The sequence below is a fragment of the Helianthus annuus genome, chromosome 1 (assembly GCF_002127325.2).
Source record: "Helianthus annuus cultivar XRQ/B chromosome 1, HanXRQr2.0-SUNRISE, whole genome shotgun sequence".
NCBI lineage: Eukaryota > Viridiplantae > Streptophyta > Magnoliopsida > Asterales > Asteraceae > Helianthus > Helianthus annuus.
This window is the reverse complement of record NC_035433.2, coordinates 134,760,834-134,780,702: the sequence shown is the minus strand read 5'-3', so window position 1 is coordinate 134,780,702 and position 19,869 is coordinate 134,760,834. Positions and strand designations below refer to the sequence as shown.

At 35.3% G+C, this 19,869-nt stretch overlaps 4 protein-coding genes across 4 annotated transcripts; 3 read left to right on the top strand and 1 right to left on the bottom strand.

The window, feature by feature from the left end:
• Positions 1–267: 267 nt before the first annotated feature.
• LOC110879087 (myb-related protein 2) lies at positions 268–3,188 on the top strand. The gene is made up of 7 exons (XM_022127495.2): positions 268–426; positions 581–788; positions 871–947; positions 1,550–1,610; positions 1,700–1,784; positions 2,174–2,243; positions 2,325–3,188. Exons 1-7 carry the CDS (start codon positions 421–423, stop codon positions 2,925–2,927), a joined length of 1,110 nt encoding a protein of 369 aa, XP_021983187.1. The 5' UTR covers positions 268–420; the 3' UTR covers positions 2,928–3,188.
• An 8,503-nt stretch (positions 3,189–11,691) lies between these two features.
• LOC110879097 (glucan endo-1,3-beta-glucosidase 8) lies at positions 11,692–14,366 on the top strand. The gene is made up of 2 exons (XM_022127504.2): positions 11,692–12,281; positions 13,188–14,366. The coding sequence occupies exons 1-2, from the start codon at positions 11,947–11,949 to the stop codon at positions 14,290–14,292; spliced, it is 1,440 nt and encodes a 479-aa protein (XP_021983196.1). The 5' UTR covers positions 11,692–11,946; the 3' UTR covers positions 14,293–14,366.
• Positions 14,367–15,193: 827 nt separating this feature from the next.
• LOC110879107 (glucan endo-1,3-beta-glucosidase 8) lies at positions 15,194–16,778 on the top strand. Its single transcript, XM_022127513.2, has 2 exons — positions 15,194–15,516; positions 15,608–16,778. The coding sequence occupies exons 1-2, from the start codon at positions 15,194–15,196 to the stop codon at positions 16,776–16,778; spliced, it is 1,494 nt and encodes a 497-aa protein (XP_021983205.2).
• Positions 16,779–17,242: 464 nt separating this feature from the next.
• Positions 17,243–18,379, bottom strand: LOC110940009. The gene is made up of 2 exons (XM_022181571.2): positions 17,990–18,379; positions 17,243–17,704 (listed from the first exon to the last, which is right to left on the bottom strand). Exons 1-2 carry the CDS (start codon positions 18,037–18,039, stop codon positions 17,401–17,403), a joined length of 354 nt encoding a protein of 117 aa, XP_022037263.1. The 5' UTR covers positions 18,040–18,379; the 3' UTR covers positions 17,243–17,400.
• Positions 18,380–19,869: the final 1,490 nt, after the last annotated feature.

The window sequence follows — 19,869 nt, the reverse complement described above, 5'->3', positions numbered from 1 at the left end:
TTTCACTTTACAATATTTGTGGATCTATTCTGGTACCCATTGTAAGGTGTTAAGAGTTTTATAGTGCTAAGGAATTATAGATTTCGGTCCGAGAATAATAAAAAGTCGCGTTGCAAAGCAAAGCACTCAATAAGAACAGAAAGAAAGCGAGTTTATTTACAATTCGCCACGAAGACTGGATTATGGTTTAATGTTTAGTGTTTTTACCTTCATTAGATCTGTCCAAGATTCTATACTTCACTTGGAAAGCACCCCACCCCACCCTACCCCCCCCCCCCCCCCCATTCTCCATTTGCTTTATAAGGCCATGCTGAGCAGACCATCAGTATGTGGATATTTAGTTATAGATAAGAACTACTATAGTATCAAGACTGCATATTTGAGTATACAAAAGAATCAAAGAGATAGTAAAGCTTAAGCATGCAGGTTAGTATTGAACGTGTTACGACGTTGTGATTATCTTGTTTTATGTTGTCAAGTCACTGATTATCAAATAATCATTTTGATAATCAGTGACTTCAAACAACAAACGCGCGTCCAAAACACTACTTACGAATTATTTTTGTTTTTGTGTGTAAAGATGTACCATCATCATCATCAAGGCAAGAACATTCATTCGACATCAAGAATGTCAATTACACCCGAACGACATTTATTTCTGCAAGGGGGTAGTAATGGAGGTGATTCGGGCCTCGTTCTTTCAACCGATGCTAAGCCTAGACTCAAATGGACACCAGATCTCCATGAACGGTTCATAGAAGCGGTCAACCAGCTCGGAGGAGCTGACAGTAAGTACAATTTTATTTCTCAAGATTTTAAAAAAATGAGTGAAAAATGGCTTATCGGTTTTTCGTTCTATTTTTTCTACAGAGGCTACTCCAAAATCTGTTTTGAAGCTAATGGGAATTCAAGGTCTTACTTTATACCACTTAAAGAGTCATCTCCAGGTAAAACACATGCTAATCAGAGTTCCTGTTAAGTAAAAGTGGCAAACTGTGTACGGATCGTGTTGACCCGAACAGTGGCGCAGCTTAGTTATGTTCCGAGGGGGCGCCTGACCCCCTGAACTTTTCGATGCGTAGTGTTATGAATAGTACTTTCGTATAGAAATTTTTTAGGTATATACGCTCCCCCCCAGTTTCGGAAAATTTTTGGGGGGGGGGGGGGGGAAGCTTCGCCAATGGACCCGAAAGACTTTTTGATTTCATATATTTCTTTGTAAATAGTTAGTGTTAAACAAGAATTTAAAACCCATAAAATAAAATGATTTAGGGGTTTTATGTGTTAAAATAAACTCTGGACAACTTTCAACCCATTTTACCCGTTTCTTTTTAACTAATTTAAATTTTTTAAATAAAAGTGTTAGATATAAGTGGCAAAAGTAACGCGTCCAAAATTTATGTATTCTTTATAAATAGTTAGTGTTAAGAATCCAAAATTTATAAAATAAAATGAATTAGGGTTTTTATACGTTAAAAATAGACTTTGGACAACTTTCGACCCATTAGACGCGTTTCTTACTAACGAATATGCTTCTTTTGGTTGACAGAAGTACAGGCTCAGCAAGAATCTTTATAGGCAAACTAGCAATGTTAGCACAAACATAGTTGGTAATAATTCCAAAAATTCCATTTTAATTGCAAAGATTTATTTAACAAAAAAAAAGAATAATTCCTGATAACAAAGACTTGGGTTGTAGATATCGCGCCACCAGCAGGAGACGCAATCGTTGAAACAAGCGAAACTCACATGAGCAACTCAAATGTTTTCCCTCAAACAGACAAGTAAGAAACAGTTATTTTGGTCTACATTTTTTTAAGTTAAATGACAAGTATATAATATATTCTAGAGTAAACTTCCGTTTTGCTCCCTGTGGTTTGGTCACTTTAACGGTTTTGCTCCAAACCTTTAAAAATAGCCATTTTACTCCCTGATGTTTCGGGTTTTTTGCCAGTTTGCTCCCCGCCTCTAACTCCATCCAAATTGTTTGTTTTTCCATTTTGCTCCCCGCAGGGAGCAAACTGGCAACAAAACCAAAACATCAAGGAGTAAAATGGCTATTTTTAAAGGTTTGGGCCAAAACCGTTAAAGTGACCAAACCACAGGGAGCAAAACGGAAGTTTACTCTATATTCTAACAATGTTAAATCTAATGATACATATATTCATTTCAGAAATATGCAAATAAGTGAAACCATACAAATGCAAATTGAAGTCCAAAGAACACTGCATGAACAACTTGAGGTATACATCAACACAAGTAATAGTTTAATATTTTAAAAAATAAAAAAATGTATAAATATATTATTTTTTAATATGAAATAGGTGCAGAGACACTTGCAGCTTCGCATCGAAGCGCAAGGGAAATACTTGCAATCGGTGCTCGAAAAAGCACAAGAGACGCTCGGAAGACAAAACTTAGGTGCGGTAGGACTCGAAGCCGCAAAAGTACAATTATCGGAATTGGTTTCTGAAGTATCCACTCACTGCCTAAATTCTGTAGTCGCGGGAGTCAAAGACGGGTCAATGCATAAAAACAACCAGCCAACAGATTATTCAATCGAGAGCTGTTTGACTTACGGCGAAGGTCAACAAACCGAACAAGATATGATCGGTTTGACGCTCTTAAAGTCGAAGAAGGTTGACAACGAGCCAGAACTTTCGGCAAGTGATTTGTCGATGAGTGTTGGAGGACTCAAGAGTAGTGAATGGAACACTAGTAGAAGCTACGACAGGGGCAAAGAAATCATTTTAACGGATCAAACCAATCGAAACAACACGGGTTTAGTGAAGGAAGAGCGTGGTGAGATGCCACAGAAGTTGCAGTTTCCGTATTTTGGACAAAAACTGGACCTTAATGCCCATGATCATGGGAACGATGTGGCTTCAAGTAGCAAGCATTTCGATTTGAATGGGCTTAGTTGGTGAATGTGATCGCACGGAGATTTTAGTTTGATTGAAGAATCATCGTTCTCGTTAATGCGAAAAGGATTAAAGATCTTGTAATGCATTTCATAATTTTTTGTAGCGCGAAAATAGTTGGAGGAACATGAGATATTTCGATCATTGAATCATGAAGATTCGGTTTTAGAGCAACATGAGTTGCTAACTTGCTATCATATTTACTGATGTGCTAAATCTATAAAAACATATGAATACTTGTATTGAATAACATAACTTATTAATTAATCCTTGTGAAGGTTTTTTGATAAACTTGAATATATTTATTTTTAGTAATCTGGATCGCGACAATTTTAATGATCGCGATATTGTTAATGGCACAATGACCCCAAATAATAGCTAGTAGTCAATAATTAGTTATTGAAGAAAAATAGGGGGGGGGGGGGCAATACATATAAAAAAATTCGAAAACACTATCAAGGAAAAAACAACCCCCCCCCCCCGGCCCCAAACTAAGCTCTGCAAGTGAGTATAGAGGTATGTGATACAATCAGCTGGACTAGTAGTCAATAAATAGTTAAATAATAGCTAGCGGTCAATAATTAGTTAAACTTATATGAACAATGCTTTCTTTCTTAGAATAAAATAGTTACACACGTCGTAAGCAATTTTTTAAAAATAAACAAAAAGTAAACATGGAATCGGAATCACCTTCCAAAGGCCATACACATCAAGTCAAATCGGATATGACTCGTTTTAGCAAAAACTTAAAAAATGGTGACTAGATGTGGTAAAAATATCTCTCTTATATGTCACACTTGAAAATCACCATTTATCTCAATGAGAGGTTTTTGAAAACAAAAAACTTAACTGATTTAGAATGTGTTGGCTAACCATGACCATGGTCCATAGCTAAGGTTTGGGCCTAACTATTTGAATGCATGCTCTCAACCAAATCCTTTTCGAGAACTTCTTACGTCTCCACGCCGCGACCATAGCAACCACCTCTCTCTGATTAGCTAATGCTTTTATTGAATAGATCCCCTTACAATTTATAGACATTACACGAAATCCTAATAAACCTAATGGGCTCGTGGGCTGAATACTAGAAACCCTAATCTGACATACATTTCAATACTAACAACCGGAGTTCAATAGTCTTCAAATTAACCAGCTTCGGGGCAAACATTAGTAGAACCATCTTTGGTCGGAAAGACCAAACATTAAATGTATTATGACACTTTAGAGGTGATTGTGTGTTTATGCATCACAACGTACGAGTTCTAAAATTATCCAATAGACAATATCTCGGTCTGCCACCCGACAACTTATGGTACTGATCACTACACTATAGTATTTTTTTATTTATTTTTTTTGAACGGCCGACAGAATTATTAAAAACCAACAAGAAGCTAGGCACCAAATTTACAAAAAACAAACCACAAAGATACACCAGACTAAAAGAAAGAACTGGTACTACACTACAGTAGTAGTGTAAGATATATTTTTGTTTCTTGGTAGTTGCAAGTAATATGTTGAAGCATAATTCCTTGGTTATGAAGCCACACACACCCCTCACATGGGACCAACCACCGAAGACTTTCAAAGCCTTCACGTGGTGGCCGGCAAATCCCTTGTATAATCCGGATCCAATATTTTGAACCCTCACGTGGGACCTCTATTTTTAAAGGGGTGGTGATAAACTGACGCAGAAGCATGTCACGTATACGAGTCGTATAGAGTTATATGATTTGTATAGATTTACGGTTTCCAACAAAGTTGTATACGACACATACAAGGACATATGACTCGTATGACACGTTACATGTATGACTCATATAGTCATATAGCTCATCATTTCTGACTCATATGACCCCTATACAAGTTTGTGATATACGACTCATATATGGATTGTATGAGTCATATAGCTCTTCCTAGTCGCAAAAACACGTTATTTGTTTATTTATCATTACTAATTTAAATGTTGTTGTTATTGTTTACTTTTATTAAAATAGGTGAGAAAAAAATTACCATTTCACAAAGAATAAATCGTACGGTCGTTTGGTAGGTTATATTTTTATAAAGAAAAACATACATAATTTGTTTAGTTTTCTTACATGGTGTTATGGTTGTTTACTCTTATTAAAAAGTAACTAAAAAAGAAATTGCTATTTCACTAAGAAATAACAATACGATTGTTTACTTTTATTAATAAGAAGAGTTAAATGTCAATTTAGTCCCTGTGATGTGATTTGCGTCATTTTGCCAGATTAGTTCAAATGTTTGAAATGTTGTCATTTTAGTCCAAATAGTTTTAAACGTTGTCATTTTAGTCAACTGGGTTGTGTTCTTTTATACGACTCGTATAGCCTTATCATTAGACATACATGACACCACTTACGCTTCCTAGGACTCGTATATGACTATACGAATCGTAGAAAATGTCAGTAGTGTTTAGAAATCCTTAAGTGATGTCTAAACACATGTAGCCTTTCTAAAACCTTGTTGATCACTTAATCATGCAAAATTTACCCAACTTACCTAAATTTTAAAAAAAGTATCGTTCATGTTTTTTCAAACCGAAAACCTTTTCCTTCTTTATATTGAAGAGTTAATCTAATGGTTCGGATAAAATTATGTGATAAGATAAACCAGAAGAAAGATAAAGATGGGTGAGTTGATAAAGAGAATAAAATAAATAAATCAGGGCCGTCTTCGAAAATCATATATAAAATTTTGGCCTGTGCGAGATAAAAAAATTTGATGAGTTTAATCTTCATTTAATATAAACTCATCAATCACTAAAATTTATGTGGATGTACTTTAAATAATTATTTTTAGCTAAGTTTAGGAAGTAATTTATTAATTAAATGGAAAGATCTAGTTGACAAAATTAAGCATGCAATGTCACTAACAAAAAAAAAGTTAAAAGAATTTGGAGATGTCAAGATTAGAACTTGGATCTCTTTGTTATTTAAGCAAGACAATAACCACTAGATAAAAGGTTTATTTATGTTATCTCTTGATTCAGTGCATATATATTATATCTTGTACAACATAATGTCTCATAATGCCCACATCCGCACATAGGATCTTCCTCCCACTACACATGTTGTTCTGTAATTGGTTTGATTATAACTGTGGTCTACTATACTTTTATTTAATTGAATAATATTTAGAACTTATAGTGATTATTTTTTTTTTCATGTAAAAATTCAGAAATTGAACTTAGTGGTTTATTCTTCTAACGCATTTTTCAGTCTTTGACACAAATTCATTATACAAGTAATAGTAGTAGTATAAACAAACTGAACGAACATGAACAGGGTTTTGTTCGTGTTCGTTCATTAAAGAAATAAATGTATTCATGAACGTTCATGAACACTTAATGAACGAGATTTTATGTTCGTGTTGGTTCATTAAGTAAAGTAAATGAATGTGTTCACGAACACAAATAAAATGGGCGAAAGCGACATAGTCTAGAGGTGGATGGCGGAGGAAGCAACGCCGGAACTTTAAGCCATAATAATAGTGGAACAAATGGTGATAGTGTTCGTCAATGTGAATATTGAGGAATGAAAAGCGAACGGTGCATAAGCACGGTGGGAATATGATTTTTTATTTTAATTTTTAGGGTAAAAAATTAAATAAAAGTTAAAGAACATAAAAAAGTTTAGATAAAATAAATAAAAGTACAAAAAACTCATGCACAACATAAACAAATGAACACAATTGAACGAACGAGACACTTGTTCATGTTTGTTCATTTAACTAATCGAACGAAATTTCTTGTTCATATTCATCCATTTATAAACGAATGAACGTAAACAAACTTTCCACCAAACAGTTCACGAACTATTTACGCTTACAAACTATTCGCTAAACGTTTAATTCTTTTACAACCATAACTAATACTACACACAAATGACTCCTAATACACTTGAAAGGCGAAATTCTCTAAAAATTGTTCCATTACATAACACCATGTGACTAAAGTCTCTTGATTGTTGTCATCACCTCTTCTACTTCTTTCCTTTTCACACGTGATCATTGTTGTGATAGACTCGTGGAGTTTGTTTTTTTAATGTTAAGAACACAAACTTACCACACTACTTTTAAATTATACCTTGCTCAAGATTAGAACTTGGGTCTTCTCTAAAGAAGCTTTGCTTTTTATCACTAGGTTACAACCAACTTAGAACTATCGCGATGACTGGTATTTCCTAAGAGGTAGACGTGTCGTCTAAGTAGATACATGAAATTTGTTGTAAGAATACTTGTCAAACATGCAATAATCTCACTAAAGCGTTAAGAATACTTGTCAAACATGCAATCAACTAAATCTAACGCTTATTGATTACTCGGTTTTTGTGAGGGTGGACTTAGGGTGTCTTTAAAGTATCTTTAATGTTTAGTTATCATGTTGTATCATTCCAAACTTCACTTTTTTCTTCAACAATAAACCATTTCAAACATTCACTTCATTATCAATTTCATCACTTTTCATTTTATTTAAACTATATCTAATTTATATAATCTATTATAATTTTATTAATTAATAATTATAATTAGTTTTATTATTAAATAAATAAAAAATAAAACTCGTAACAATATAATTAGTTAATTATTTATTTTTTCATTATCTAATATTTTTATTTAAATTATAAATTCAAATAAAATAGTAAAAAATAATATTTAATTCTTACAACGGCTCTTTTTCAAACGACAACTTTCACAACAGGTAGTTTTTCAAACTGCTACTTTTGTAACAACTAGGTTCAGGGGTTGATGATCAGGTTTAATTGTCTAATCTTGGTTAGATTTAACTATATGATGTGTTTAGGTAATTATCTAGTGTGTTTAGTTCTAATTGTACGGTTTGTTTAGGTTTAATTATGTGGTTTGTGTAATGTTTTTAACTTTAATAAATGTGGCTTTTTAGTCTGTATTGTTTTTATTTTATATATTTATTTTTTTTTAAATTATCTTATTTAAGGTTTGTTTTTTTGAAGTTAAACAATTTTAAGATTTTTTTTATTGAAATTAGTTTTTTTTTTTTGTTTTTGTTTAATACAAAAGCTCCTCACATAGACCCATCCAGCATAGGGGTGTTCATCGAATCTAATATCGAATTTTCGAATTATTCGAATCGAATTATTCGAATAATTTTTATTTTCCCTTGAATTCGTATTCGATTCGAATTCGATTAAAACTTATCGAATTCGATTCGAATTCGTATTCGAAAAAAAACCCAATTCGTATTTGATTAAAAATTCGAATTCGAATAAATTCGATTTAATTCAGATTCTTTAAAAACATGTAAAAAACTATCAAACTAAAACATAAATTTTAAAGCAGCCATAAAGCACGATATCACATTAAAAAGTTCCAAATAAAGTACCATAAGTCTAAAATTCAAAACGAGAAGTCGGGAATAACCACTCCGCATTACAAGTTAATAGTTTTAGGGTTATAAATCTATTGATAGATTTGTTACTTAGGTTTTCGTTATGGCCGATATAGTGGGTTTTGTAACGGGTAGTTTTAATACTTGAAAAAAATTTGAAAATAATTTATAGTATAGCTTAATAAAAGTTATATATGCTTTATATATAAAAATAATAAATAAAAATGTATAATTTTTATTCGAATTTCGAATCGAATCGAATTTGAAATTATAAATTCGTATTCGATTTACTTGACTCGAATTGAATCGAATTAGAATTCGAATTCTTTTAATCGAAACGAATTCTTGATAATCGAATTGAATTTAAACGAATTTCGAATTTTTCGAATTCGAAACGAATTCTGAACACCCCTAATCCAGCACCCCTTCACCTCGTCCGCCTGAGCAGACCAACACACCCCAAATCATCCTAGTCATCCTCCCTCCAACAAGCGGTCCAGTTTTGGTGTGGGATTGGAGTTCGAATGGGGGCAATGGACTTGTCGTTATTGTTGCTCTTAGTTTAGGTTAGGGCTCACATTACCATTAGTAATTTGTAATAAGTTTTGTAATTTGTACCAAAGAAAACAAGCATTTACGAGTACTACAAATGTATTTCTATAACAATCTCATAATGTTTGTCCCCTCTATTTGTATCTTCTTTTACCTGTTTTTATTGGCCTCGTCATTTTACCCCGATTCTTCTAATTATTCTTGTAGCGACGAAAGATGTCACGGTGCGTGTGTATATATATAACTGATATATTTGCTTATTGCAAAAAAAAAAAAAAAAAAAAAAAAGAAAGAAAGAAAAAAAAAACATACCATGCAAATACACGATACACATCCGAGATATATAACTTCTGATTATTACAATCCCAACTTATTTTTAGCAAAAATTCCAATTAAATAAAGTGGTCTTCCTATATGAATCTTGCATTATATAGGGTGTGGTCATGACCCTCATGATCACCATGACCCTTCACATTAGCGCCATGTCACCTACTTCTAATCCATCATCCAAAACCACTACCCTAAGGTAGCTTTCGTTTCATGGAATGAAATGGGATGGAATTGGGAAGTTTTTTTTTGTAAAATTGATCTTGGTTTGGGGAGGGAGGAATTTGAAATCCAATGAATTTATTTAATCAATGAAATTTGTGACTATTTCAACATTCCATTCCATTCCTTCATTAGAGTGAAGGATTTCTAAGGAATGTTGAAATAGTCACAAATTTCATTAGAGTGAAGGATTTCAAATTCATCCCTCCCCCAACCAAGATCAATTTTACAAAGAAAAACTTCCTAATTCTATTCCATTACATTCCATGAAACGAACGCTACCTAAGGGTGTGGTCATGACTCAAACCACTATTATCTTACTTTAATTTATTTTTGTGAAAAAGAAAGAAAATATTAAATATGGAAAGTAGGCTCATGGTTGCCATGGTTTAATCCATGGGAATCATGGTGGATGGGACAAGGGGATGGTGTATGAATCCATTAATGGTCCTACGTGGCGATTAATGACCCAACGATTAATAACTATTACTTTATTATATGTTTTAGATATTGCTTCCAAAAGTAATAAAAACGAGTTACCTTGCATACCACGTCTTGTGGTTGATTGATATTGGGTGAACTTATATCCATGTCTATTATTGGGTGAATTTATATCCATGTCTATATATTTTTCCTACATCAATATCAATTTGATTTTAATTCATCAATTACTACCCATATCTATTCATTTATTCCTCCACCAATACTTAATAAATTTGAACAAAAAATTGAAGCATACACCTTTCATCTAACAAGAAAAAATATTAAGAAATTGTTTTGAATAAACTTTATGAATCGAATAAACTTTATGATCAAATAGTTAAATTGGCTTTAGGAATAAATCTAATATGGCGGGCCAGGAATAATGCCATTTTTTCTAATATTCTGGTTAGAATAGAAAGTATATTAAGTGAGATTAAGGATATGGGTTTTCTTTGGTTTTCCAATAGATCGAAACATAAAAGGATAGATTGAAGGGAGTGATGCTCTTTTGTAGATATGTAATCTTATTTTTTATTGTTTTGTGTCGGCCCGGCTTGCTTTTGTGTTAATGAAGTTTACTTTTCAAAAAAAAAAACTAATGTTGCTAATAATTAGTGGTAGTTAGTGACGAATTAGATCTCTTATTAAACCTACATTGAAATGCCCTAATTGCCACGAAAATCAAAGCCCTAAGCGTAGCTAATCCAAATGTGATGTCAACGTACGTTGCATTATAGGAAGTCCGGGTAATTAACCACATTGTAAAAAAGATCTAATAGCTTTTTTTTTTTTTTGAGCAGCCAACTTCATTAAAAATACTAAAGACGACTTATCTCCAAGACGGAGACAAGCACGCCCCAAACCAAACAAACTTACATAAAATCAAATTTACACCACCCTTTCCAATCTACATAACTAGATTTGGATCTATTCCTATGGCACAAATAACCAAAAGCTTTAATATCGGAGACAATCTCGACCACACTCATTCTCTTAGAAGAAAACAACTCATTTCTTGCTTTCCATAGCCTCCAACATGTAATTATGTCAATACCATACATAATCTGATAGCTTACGTATGTGTAATTGAAAATACCTTTTATCAAAATAAGATCATAAAAAATTATTAACATAAATAACTTCTTTATCAAGAGGTAAAAACACAAGCATATAACAACTTATAGTTATAGAGGAGGTACTATTAGTATTAATATTAGAGTTAAATGTAATTTTTGTACTTGTGGTTTTTCCAATTATGTCAGTCCATACCAAATTTCAAATTTATACCATTTTCATCTCTAACAATCTTGAAACATGCCAATTCCGTCCAAAAACTCAATATCCGTTAAAACCTGTCGTTTAACGAAGGGTAAAAACATCATGTTTGTTTTTTTATCATATTTTTATAAACTCTTTAATAGGGTTTAAAAGGGTGATTAATAAAAATGAAAAATGACCGTTTTACCCTTCATTAAACAATAAGGTTTAACAGACGTTGGTTTTTTTTGAACGAAACTGACATGTTTAAGGAACGTCAGAGACAAACCAAATTTAAAATTTGGTAAACGTTAACATAATTGACGAAAATCACATGTAACTCTTAATATCACAATAAAACATTAAACATATGAACTTATAAATTTACTTATAATTAATTGTTATATAATCCCTAATTTACACATACAAAACATCTTAACCTTTTTCAACCTAGCCGCAACAATAAAATATAAAACCCACCCAGTAACGTTCTTTTCGCTAATTTCAAATTCTCTTCCCTATAAACCTTCACCACTTTCCCCTTCTTCTTCCTCCACCCCCCCCCCCCCCCAATTTTCTCGCGATATTTTCCCCACTTATACACACCCAATACGCGTACACGATCCCACTTTTCTTCAACCGCCATTGATGCACCTTAAATCACCATACAACCTCCGTTTTTCATCTTCATCGTCTTTATCTACACAAACCCTAATATTGTTTTCCGTAAAAGTTACCACCCACAAGATCTGATTCACATTCACTCAATTTTTCCGGCTGTTTTTTCAGTCAAAAAAAATGTCAGGGGTGAAAACTGTAGTTTTGGTATTGTTGACGGGCCTGTTTTGCACATGGTGGAAAGTGGAGGGGCTGGGTGTAAACTGGGGGACGATGGCGACTCATAAGATGGATCCGAAAACGGTCGTGCAGATGTTGAAAGATAACGGGATTAATAAAGTTAAGCTGTTTGACGCCGAGCCGTCGACCATGAGCGCGTTAGCCGGCTCTGGGATTGAAGTTATGATTGCTATTCCCAATGATCAGCTCTCGGCTTTGAATGATTATAGCCGAGCTAAGAAATTTGTTCAGAAGAATGTCACTCGGTATAATTTTAACGGCGGTGTTGATATCAAGTAAGTTTGATTTTTTTATTATTTATATTCGTAAATTTATGATTTTACTGAGATGTGGGATGTTGTACATTGTGCATTAGATGTTGTACATTGGATTTTAATATAATATAATTTTATAATTAAAAATAAAATAGCTATAATATGTTGTACATTCTGGTGGATATTGCAAGCCGCTTATAGGAGTAACCCATGGGCCCACTTATGTAGAGTCTATTGTTCCTTTTGTGAAAAGGATTGATGCTTTAAGTAGTTGTACATAGAGATTCTATGTATGAAAAGGATGTAGAGGTGTTTGCTAAAAACGACAAACCAAACTGGTCGGGTTGATGGGTTGGTCGGGTTTAATGGTTTGGCCATTGGTGGTTCGGTTTTGACGGGTTGAACTTTTTTTTTAATTGTTAGTTGTATTAGGATTTTAAAAATTATTAAATTATTAGGGTAAGGATCGTTACTATTTTAAACAGATAAGTACGTGTTTAAAAAATGCTAACAGTGCAGTTTGTTGCCCGTTTACTTTCTACTCAATGTAAAAAAAAATATATATGTATCATTTGAACCAATATATAACTAACATTATGTTTTACATGAATTAAAAAAATAAATAAATAATGTCATTGGCTAGTTAGGTTTACACATGCTAGTTCTATGTTCTAGTAAACTGTCAAACCGTCAAAACTAAACTGTAAAAATAGACATCCGTAAAACTAAACCCTAAACCGAACTATTTGAAAGATTTTAAGGGTAGTATGAGATGTAGTACTATATGTATTATTGTATTAAGACCGTACAATAGATTTGCAGTCACTTGCATTTGGGGGATATTCATGTGCATGTATTTTGTTGCTTAAAGTAACTTCCAAAATATATGGATCTCATTATTATTTTTATTATTTTTTTTTGTGACAGATATGTTGCTGTTGGCAATGAGCCATACTTGAAAGCATACAACGGTTCATTTTCCAAAACAACCTTTCCAGCACTCCAAAATGTCCAAAATGCCCTTAACGAAGCCGGCCTCGGCGACAAGATCAAAGCGACCGTACCCTCAAACGCAGACGTTTACGGCTCCCCAACCGATAACCCGGTCCCATCCGCGGGCCGATTCCGGCCCGACATCAATGACCAAATGGTCCAATTGGTTCAGTTTCTAGCCCAAAACAAAGCACCCTTCACAGTCAACATATACCCTTTTTTAAGTCTCTATGGGAATGATAACTTTCCTATTGATTTCGCTTTCTTTGACGGTGCGCCGCAGCCCGTTGTCGATAACGGCATCCAATACACGAACGTTTTCGACGCTAATTATGATACTTTAGTGTCCGCGTTAAAGGCTGCGGGTTACGGTGACATGCCGATTATTGTCGGGGAGGTCGGGTGGCCCACCGACGGGGATAAAAACGCGAACGTTAACATGGCGTATCGGTTCTACAACGGGCTTTTACCCCGTCTTGCTTCCAACAAAGGGACACCACTTCGGCCCGGCCCGATAGAAGTGTACCTTTTCGGGCTTATAGATGAGGATGCCAAGAGCATTGCCCCGGGCAACTTCGAACGGCATTGGGGGATTTTTCGATATGACGGGCAGCCCAAGTTTGCTATGGATATTTCGGGCCAAGGTCAGAACTCGTTTTTGGTACCGGCCCAAAACGTGCAGTACCAAGAGAAGAAGTGGTGCCAGTTTAACCCGAACGCGAAAGATTTAAGTAAACTTGGGGAGAATATTAACTACGCTTGTACTTTCGCTGACTGTACGCCACTCGGGTATGGGTCTTCGTGTAACGGGCTGGACGCGAATGCGAATGCTTCTTACGCGTTTAACGCGTATTTTCAAGTGCAAAACCAAGATGAAAACGCGTGTTATTTTCAAGGTTTGGCTATGGTAACGACACTCAATATCTCGACCGAGACTTGCAGGTTTAACATTCAGATAGTCGGGGCGTACTCTTCGGGCTCTCGCGCATCGGTTTACATATTTGTATACTTGATTATTCTCGCAGTTTTCGCGTTATAGATTTCATTTTTCAGTCTTAATTTTGAGATATTTCATTGCTCATTTACTAATTTATGTTACATTTAGGTTTTTTATTTGGGTTTTTTTTACATTACATATGGAAATTTCTAAAAATTTACTTTGACATTTTCTTTGTTTTTTAAACAAAGTTTCCTAAAATAAAAAGGGGCTTTATGGGATAGGACTATTTAAGGCATTATTTGTGGATCTTTGTCCCACTTTTTAAGGGCAAGTCTTAGCTCATGATATAAGTGTCTCAACAAGTCTTGACATTGTTACACATTATCATCAAACATTCTTATGAACTCAACATCAACGATACGTTACCACGTTCGATTAATAATTCGCAACCTGATATCATTAACGCCTTGAGCTACAATCCGAATCTGATGGTCTTGCCACACGGTGATTAGATTTGTATGTTTAATCGTTCCCTTTTTGTCATTTCGATATTTTTGTTATTGATGTACTGCGTGATCCCGTCAAGCTTAATGAAATTCTAATGATTTTTTGGTTTAAATCAGGAAATATAATAATGTATATACGGTTTTTTGTATAAACTGTATACGGTGTTGACAACCTACTAAGCGTCATTGGTTTATTTGGGCCAACTCAAATTACATAACCGATAACTGGTCACGTTGGGTCTACTCATATTATACAATGAAGTAAAAAAGAGCGCTTTTATAAAATTTGTCAACGAAGGGGCAAGTATCACTTACGCCCATTTCAGTCAGAACCCGTTTACCAAAATGATATTTTTTTTTTCAAAACGTTATATTTTGACATGTACCCATTTTGACCTGTTACCTGATCCGCTATTTTGTGAGGCTTATGTACACTGAAAAGGTTCTTTTTTGGTCTCAATGGCAGGGGAAAAGGAATGCCAAGACATTCAAATATGGTAAACCTATTGTTTGTAGGTGCACTTGTATTGACCCTTTTTGGTTCAAGTGTTGAAGGGTTGGGTGTGAATTGGGGTACCAAATCTTCACACCAACTACCACCCGAGACAGTGGTTCAAATGTTGAAAGACAATGGACTTAAGAAGGTCAAACTGTTCGATGCCGATCCATATGTCTTAAATGCGTTAGCCGACACCGATATTGAGGTCATGGTGGGCGTCAAGAATTCTGAACTCGAAGCAGTGTCCCAAAAGAACAATGCCAAAAAATGGGTCGATGACAACGTTGCCAAATACGTGGAAAACAAAGTCAGGATAACGTAAATCGCAACTTCTTAACACATTATTTTTTTTGTTTTAGTGTACGTATAACGTACAAAAATATGTAACACGTTGCTTATCGTTATACAGGAGTGTGGCCGTTGGTAACGAGCCATTTCTAGTAGACTATAAGGATAAGTATATCAACTCGACACTGCCGGCGCTCATGAGTATCCAAAAGGCTCTTGATGATGCCAAACTCGGAGACAGGATCAAGGCATCGGTTCCTTTCAACGGGGATATTTACATGTCTCCGCCATGGAGACCGCTACCGTCCGCTGGACTTTTCCGTCCTGAAGTTTCCGACGAGGTCGAAGATATAGCCGATTTTCTCGCAAAGAATAACGCTCCGTTTATCATCAACATCTTCCCATTTTTTAGCCTCGTAATGGGGGATAGTGGGTTCCCTGTGGATTACGCGTTTTTTGATGGCGCCGATGGCATCCAGGACGGGAACATTGAATACACAAATGTGTTTGATGCAAGTTTTGACACTTGTGTATCGGCTTTGAAACAGATTGGTCATGCAAACATGACCATTGTTATCGGGGAGATAGGTTGGCCCACTGATGGAAATAAGTGGGCCAACAGCTCCCTTGCTTCAAAGTTTTATAACGGTTTCTTGCCTCGAGTTACAAATAATAAGGGGACACCTTTGTACCCCGGTTATATTGAAGTTTACCTTTTTGGGCTTGTTGACGAGGATGCGAAAAACATAGCTCCCGGAAATTTCGAACGACATTGGGGTATCTTTGACTACGCTGGTCAACCGAAATTCAACACAAGCTTAGATGCAAAAGACAAGAACAAGAAATTAGTAGGAGCCAAAAATGTCACTTTTCAATCTAAGAAGTGGTGTATTTTGAGGTCAGATGTGCCTCATGACAAACAAAAACTCAATGAGACTATGGACTACGCATGTGAACATGCCGATTGTAGCGCATTTGCCGATGGTGGATCATGTAGCGGCCTTGGTGAGTGCGAAATGGCGTCTTATGCTTTTAACTCGTTTTTTCAAATGTCAAACCAATCGAAAGAAAGTTGCGATTTTGATGGGTTAGCAACACAAGTCGACCAAGACCCATCGAAAGATCAATGCAAGTTCAACATCCAAATCAAGCCGAATGGACATGAACACATAGACTCAGATTCACCAGCGCCATCACCATTTTCGTTTTCATCATCACATTTAACGGGTGTTCCGTCTATAGCTTTGATTGGCTTGGCACTCTTGGTCATGACTTCACTGTTTTTCTTTTAGTTAATAATTGTCCAAAATTTGAAAACTTTATGAGTTATCCTCCTAACGATGCGTCTGTCAGGAGGATAAGTCGCAAGATTTTATTAAAAAATAACAATTCTCGTAATAATCGCCTATTTTTCCATGTCTTGACATAAACTTTGGGTTGTTATATGTCTAGTAAATAGTGAGAAAAGGTTTTAGAAAAACTAGACGAATTCTATGTATTTCTATTTGTATAGGTATGATTCTGTTATGTTAGTTCCTTCCATGTCCCAAAGAAATTCTTTTTTCATTTATTCAACGATGTGCAATGTTGCAACCGACTTGATTTTAACTTTAGTACTATAATAATATTCTAACTCATTGGTTGAACCACATATTCCAAACAACCAATGTTTGAACCACATGTTCCATACAACCATTGTTTGTTAAGCATTCAAAGGTAAACTAAACCATCTTAGTCATAAACATAAAAACCAATATAACAATAAACCGAAGCATCTCAGTACTTAACCATCTTAAACAAACATTACTAGTAAAAACAAAACATAAAACATGGCTTCACGAAGGATTCACCCAAGGTACAAGTTTACGGGTTTGGATGAAGCTAAAAGCTCTGCCACATAATTCAAAAAGGGCTTCATTTCCACTCGCTCTTGATAGTAAGTGCTAAAAAATCAACTTTTCTCACGCCTGGTATACGCATGCCTAATACAGGCTTCTTGGATGATTTGTAGGTCAATTTCTCATCTCCAAATGGACCTGCCTCCCTTTTCACATGATCAATGAGCTCTGAATATGTCAAATCTAAAAGTGCCGAAGTCAAAGGAATCTTTAGACGATGTTTCTCTATTCCGCTTCCTTGGGTTGCTACATACTTCTGTTTGCTCCATGTCCCTCCCATGTGTAGAGTAATTAGTAGCTGCTGCTTCTTGTTCGTATTGCTGGTTAGGATTGAAAGTCACCCAAATAATCAGTTTTATTGCATAAAACAGCAGCCTAAGCTAATAATAATTCAGAAAGATTATTGCTGAAAAACATAATTTTTATAATACTCTAATTGTTTACGAAGTTGTGAATGAAGAGTATCGATTTGTAAGGTACCATGAATTACAAAAAGTTGCCAAAATACATATTAAAGTTTCTATCACAAGCAAGCAACATATATTCAGCTTCAAAGGGCATTTAAATAACAACAAAAAAAGATACATATCACGGGCTAATAATACCTTCTCCCCGTGGAGGGGAGCGCAGCTGGCGGTGATCGTGATGGTGGCATGGGCCTATACCTTTCCGTGGAATTGGTTGGTGAAAGGCTACGATGAGTGCCAGCTACTCTCTCAAATCCTAAAAATTTATGTATGGGTCACTAAAATTTAGGATACCTAAAATTTCCGAGATCACCTATTCCAACCAACAATGAATGGAAGATCAAACAGCATGGAATCTTGTAACAAAAGAAGCTCCCGCACACACACTTTCATGGACTTGCAGGGACGGTGACTGGAATTATGGATGCTTCTCGGAGGGAATTACACGGAAGTGGGTTGGGACGACGAGGGCTTCTTCTCCGGAGGAATTACAACGCGGCAGGAGTGTTTAGGGTTGGTGATTTGTGGTTTCTTGGGATATTGAAGGGTGAAAGTAGGTGAGAGTGATGCTTATGTACGGGAAGGTTTGACTGAAAGAGTGTTTCTTGGAGGGAAACATCCCGCCAAGTTCCTTTTTGGTACGATAAAACATGGGCCTTTAGATCTTCCCTCTAATCAACGCTCAGGGTTTACTTGAATATTTTTGCACGGATTGTGCTTTTTACATGTTAATGACAAACTGAGCATGCGTCGATACCCGTTAGGACTTTTTTTGTTTTTTCCTTTTATTATTTAACCTGAAATTCGGTTTTGTGAGTATTTTTTGGTTCCTTTTTCGTTTGCTGTTGCAAATGAACTAAAACTAGAATTAAGTTCCCCGCGTTGCGGCGGGGCGTAAAACTATTCCAAATAACACTAATGACACATCACCGTTAGCGACTACCAACATCGAGTCGATCCAGCGCGTTGTGATAAACTTTTCAAACGAAAAAAGTAAACGTAAAAACACTGAACCACACTTGCACGTTGCGTCATGTTAACTCGCATAATTTTGTACGAAACAAAGAAACGTTAAACCACATACGCACGTTGTGCTATGTTAACTCGCAAAATTTAGAATTAAACGTAAAACAAAAATTTTTGAAGGATGAATAGCATAGGGGTCCAAATTTGAAGGTCAAAAATGTTGTAAGGTTAAATTGAAAATAATGAAAAGTTTTGAGTTAAAAGTGAAAAAAAAAATATGGGGGTTAAAATTGCAAAATATAAAAAGCTTTTGGGTTAAAGTTAAAAACATTAATTTTTTTTTTTTTGAAAAACCCCCAAAGCATAAGGTATAACACCCTATGCACAAAATTGTTGCTTATTTATAGTTTTATAATTAAAGCGTGGAAATCACTAACCTAAATTATGTTACGTATCTTATTTATTTTAGTTTTATTACTATAAGTCAAGGGATTAGGATGTTATTTTGGTTTAGTTTGGGGGTGTCTTATGTAAGTTTCTTATCTATTTATTTGGATGCTTCGTAAGGAATGGAATGAAGCATAATTTGAGTCAAATATCTCCCTATCTCTTAGTTTTCTTTCTCTCCAAGATTTTAACCCTATCAAGAGTATCAGAGTCGTTCCGATCTCCGGTCGGAATTACTTTTGATTACCATGACTAACACTCGCAATCAAGAAATTGACAGCACTCTCAAGGAACTTGGCAAGGCAATCTCAAATCTCCAAGAAACCCTAGCCACCATGTTGAAACAACAAGAACAGTCAATGAAACAACAAGAAGAGATCTTACGAGCACTCAAGGAGCATTCAAGCGGTGGCAGTTTTAGCGGCGACGGAGGCGGCTTCAGCGGCGGCGGAGGCGGCCCTGATAAGGGCCTGTTTAGCGATGAATCGCGGACGGGTACTCGGCCTATGCGGGTCGGGAAGGTTGAGTTTCCTCGGTTTTCAGGTGAAGATGTAGAGGATGGGCTGCAACCCGAAGATGTCAAAATAACACCTTCGGTTAACACT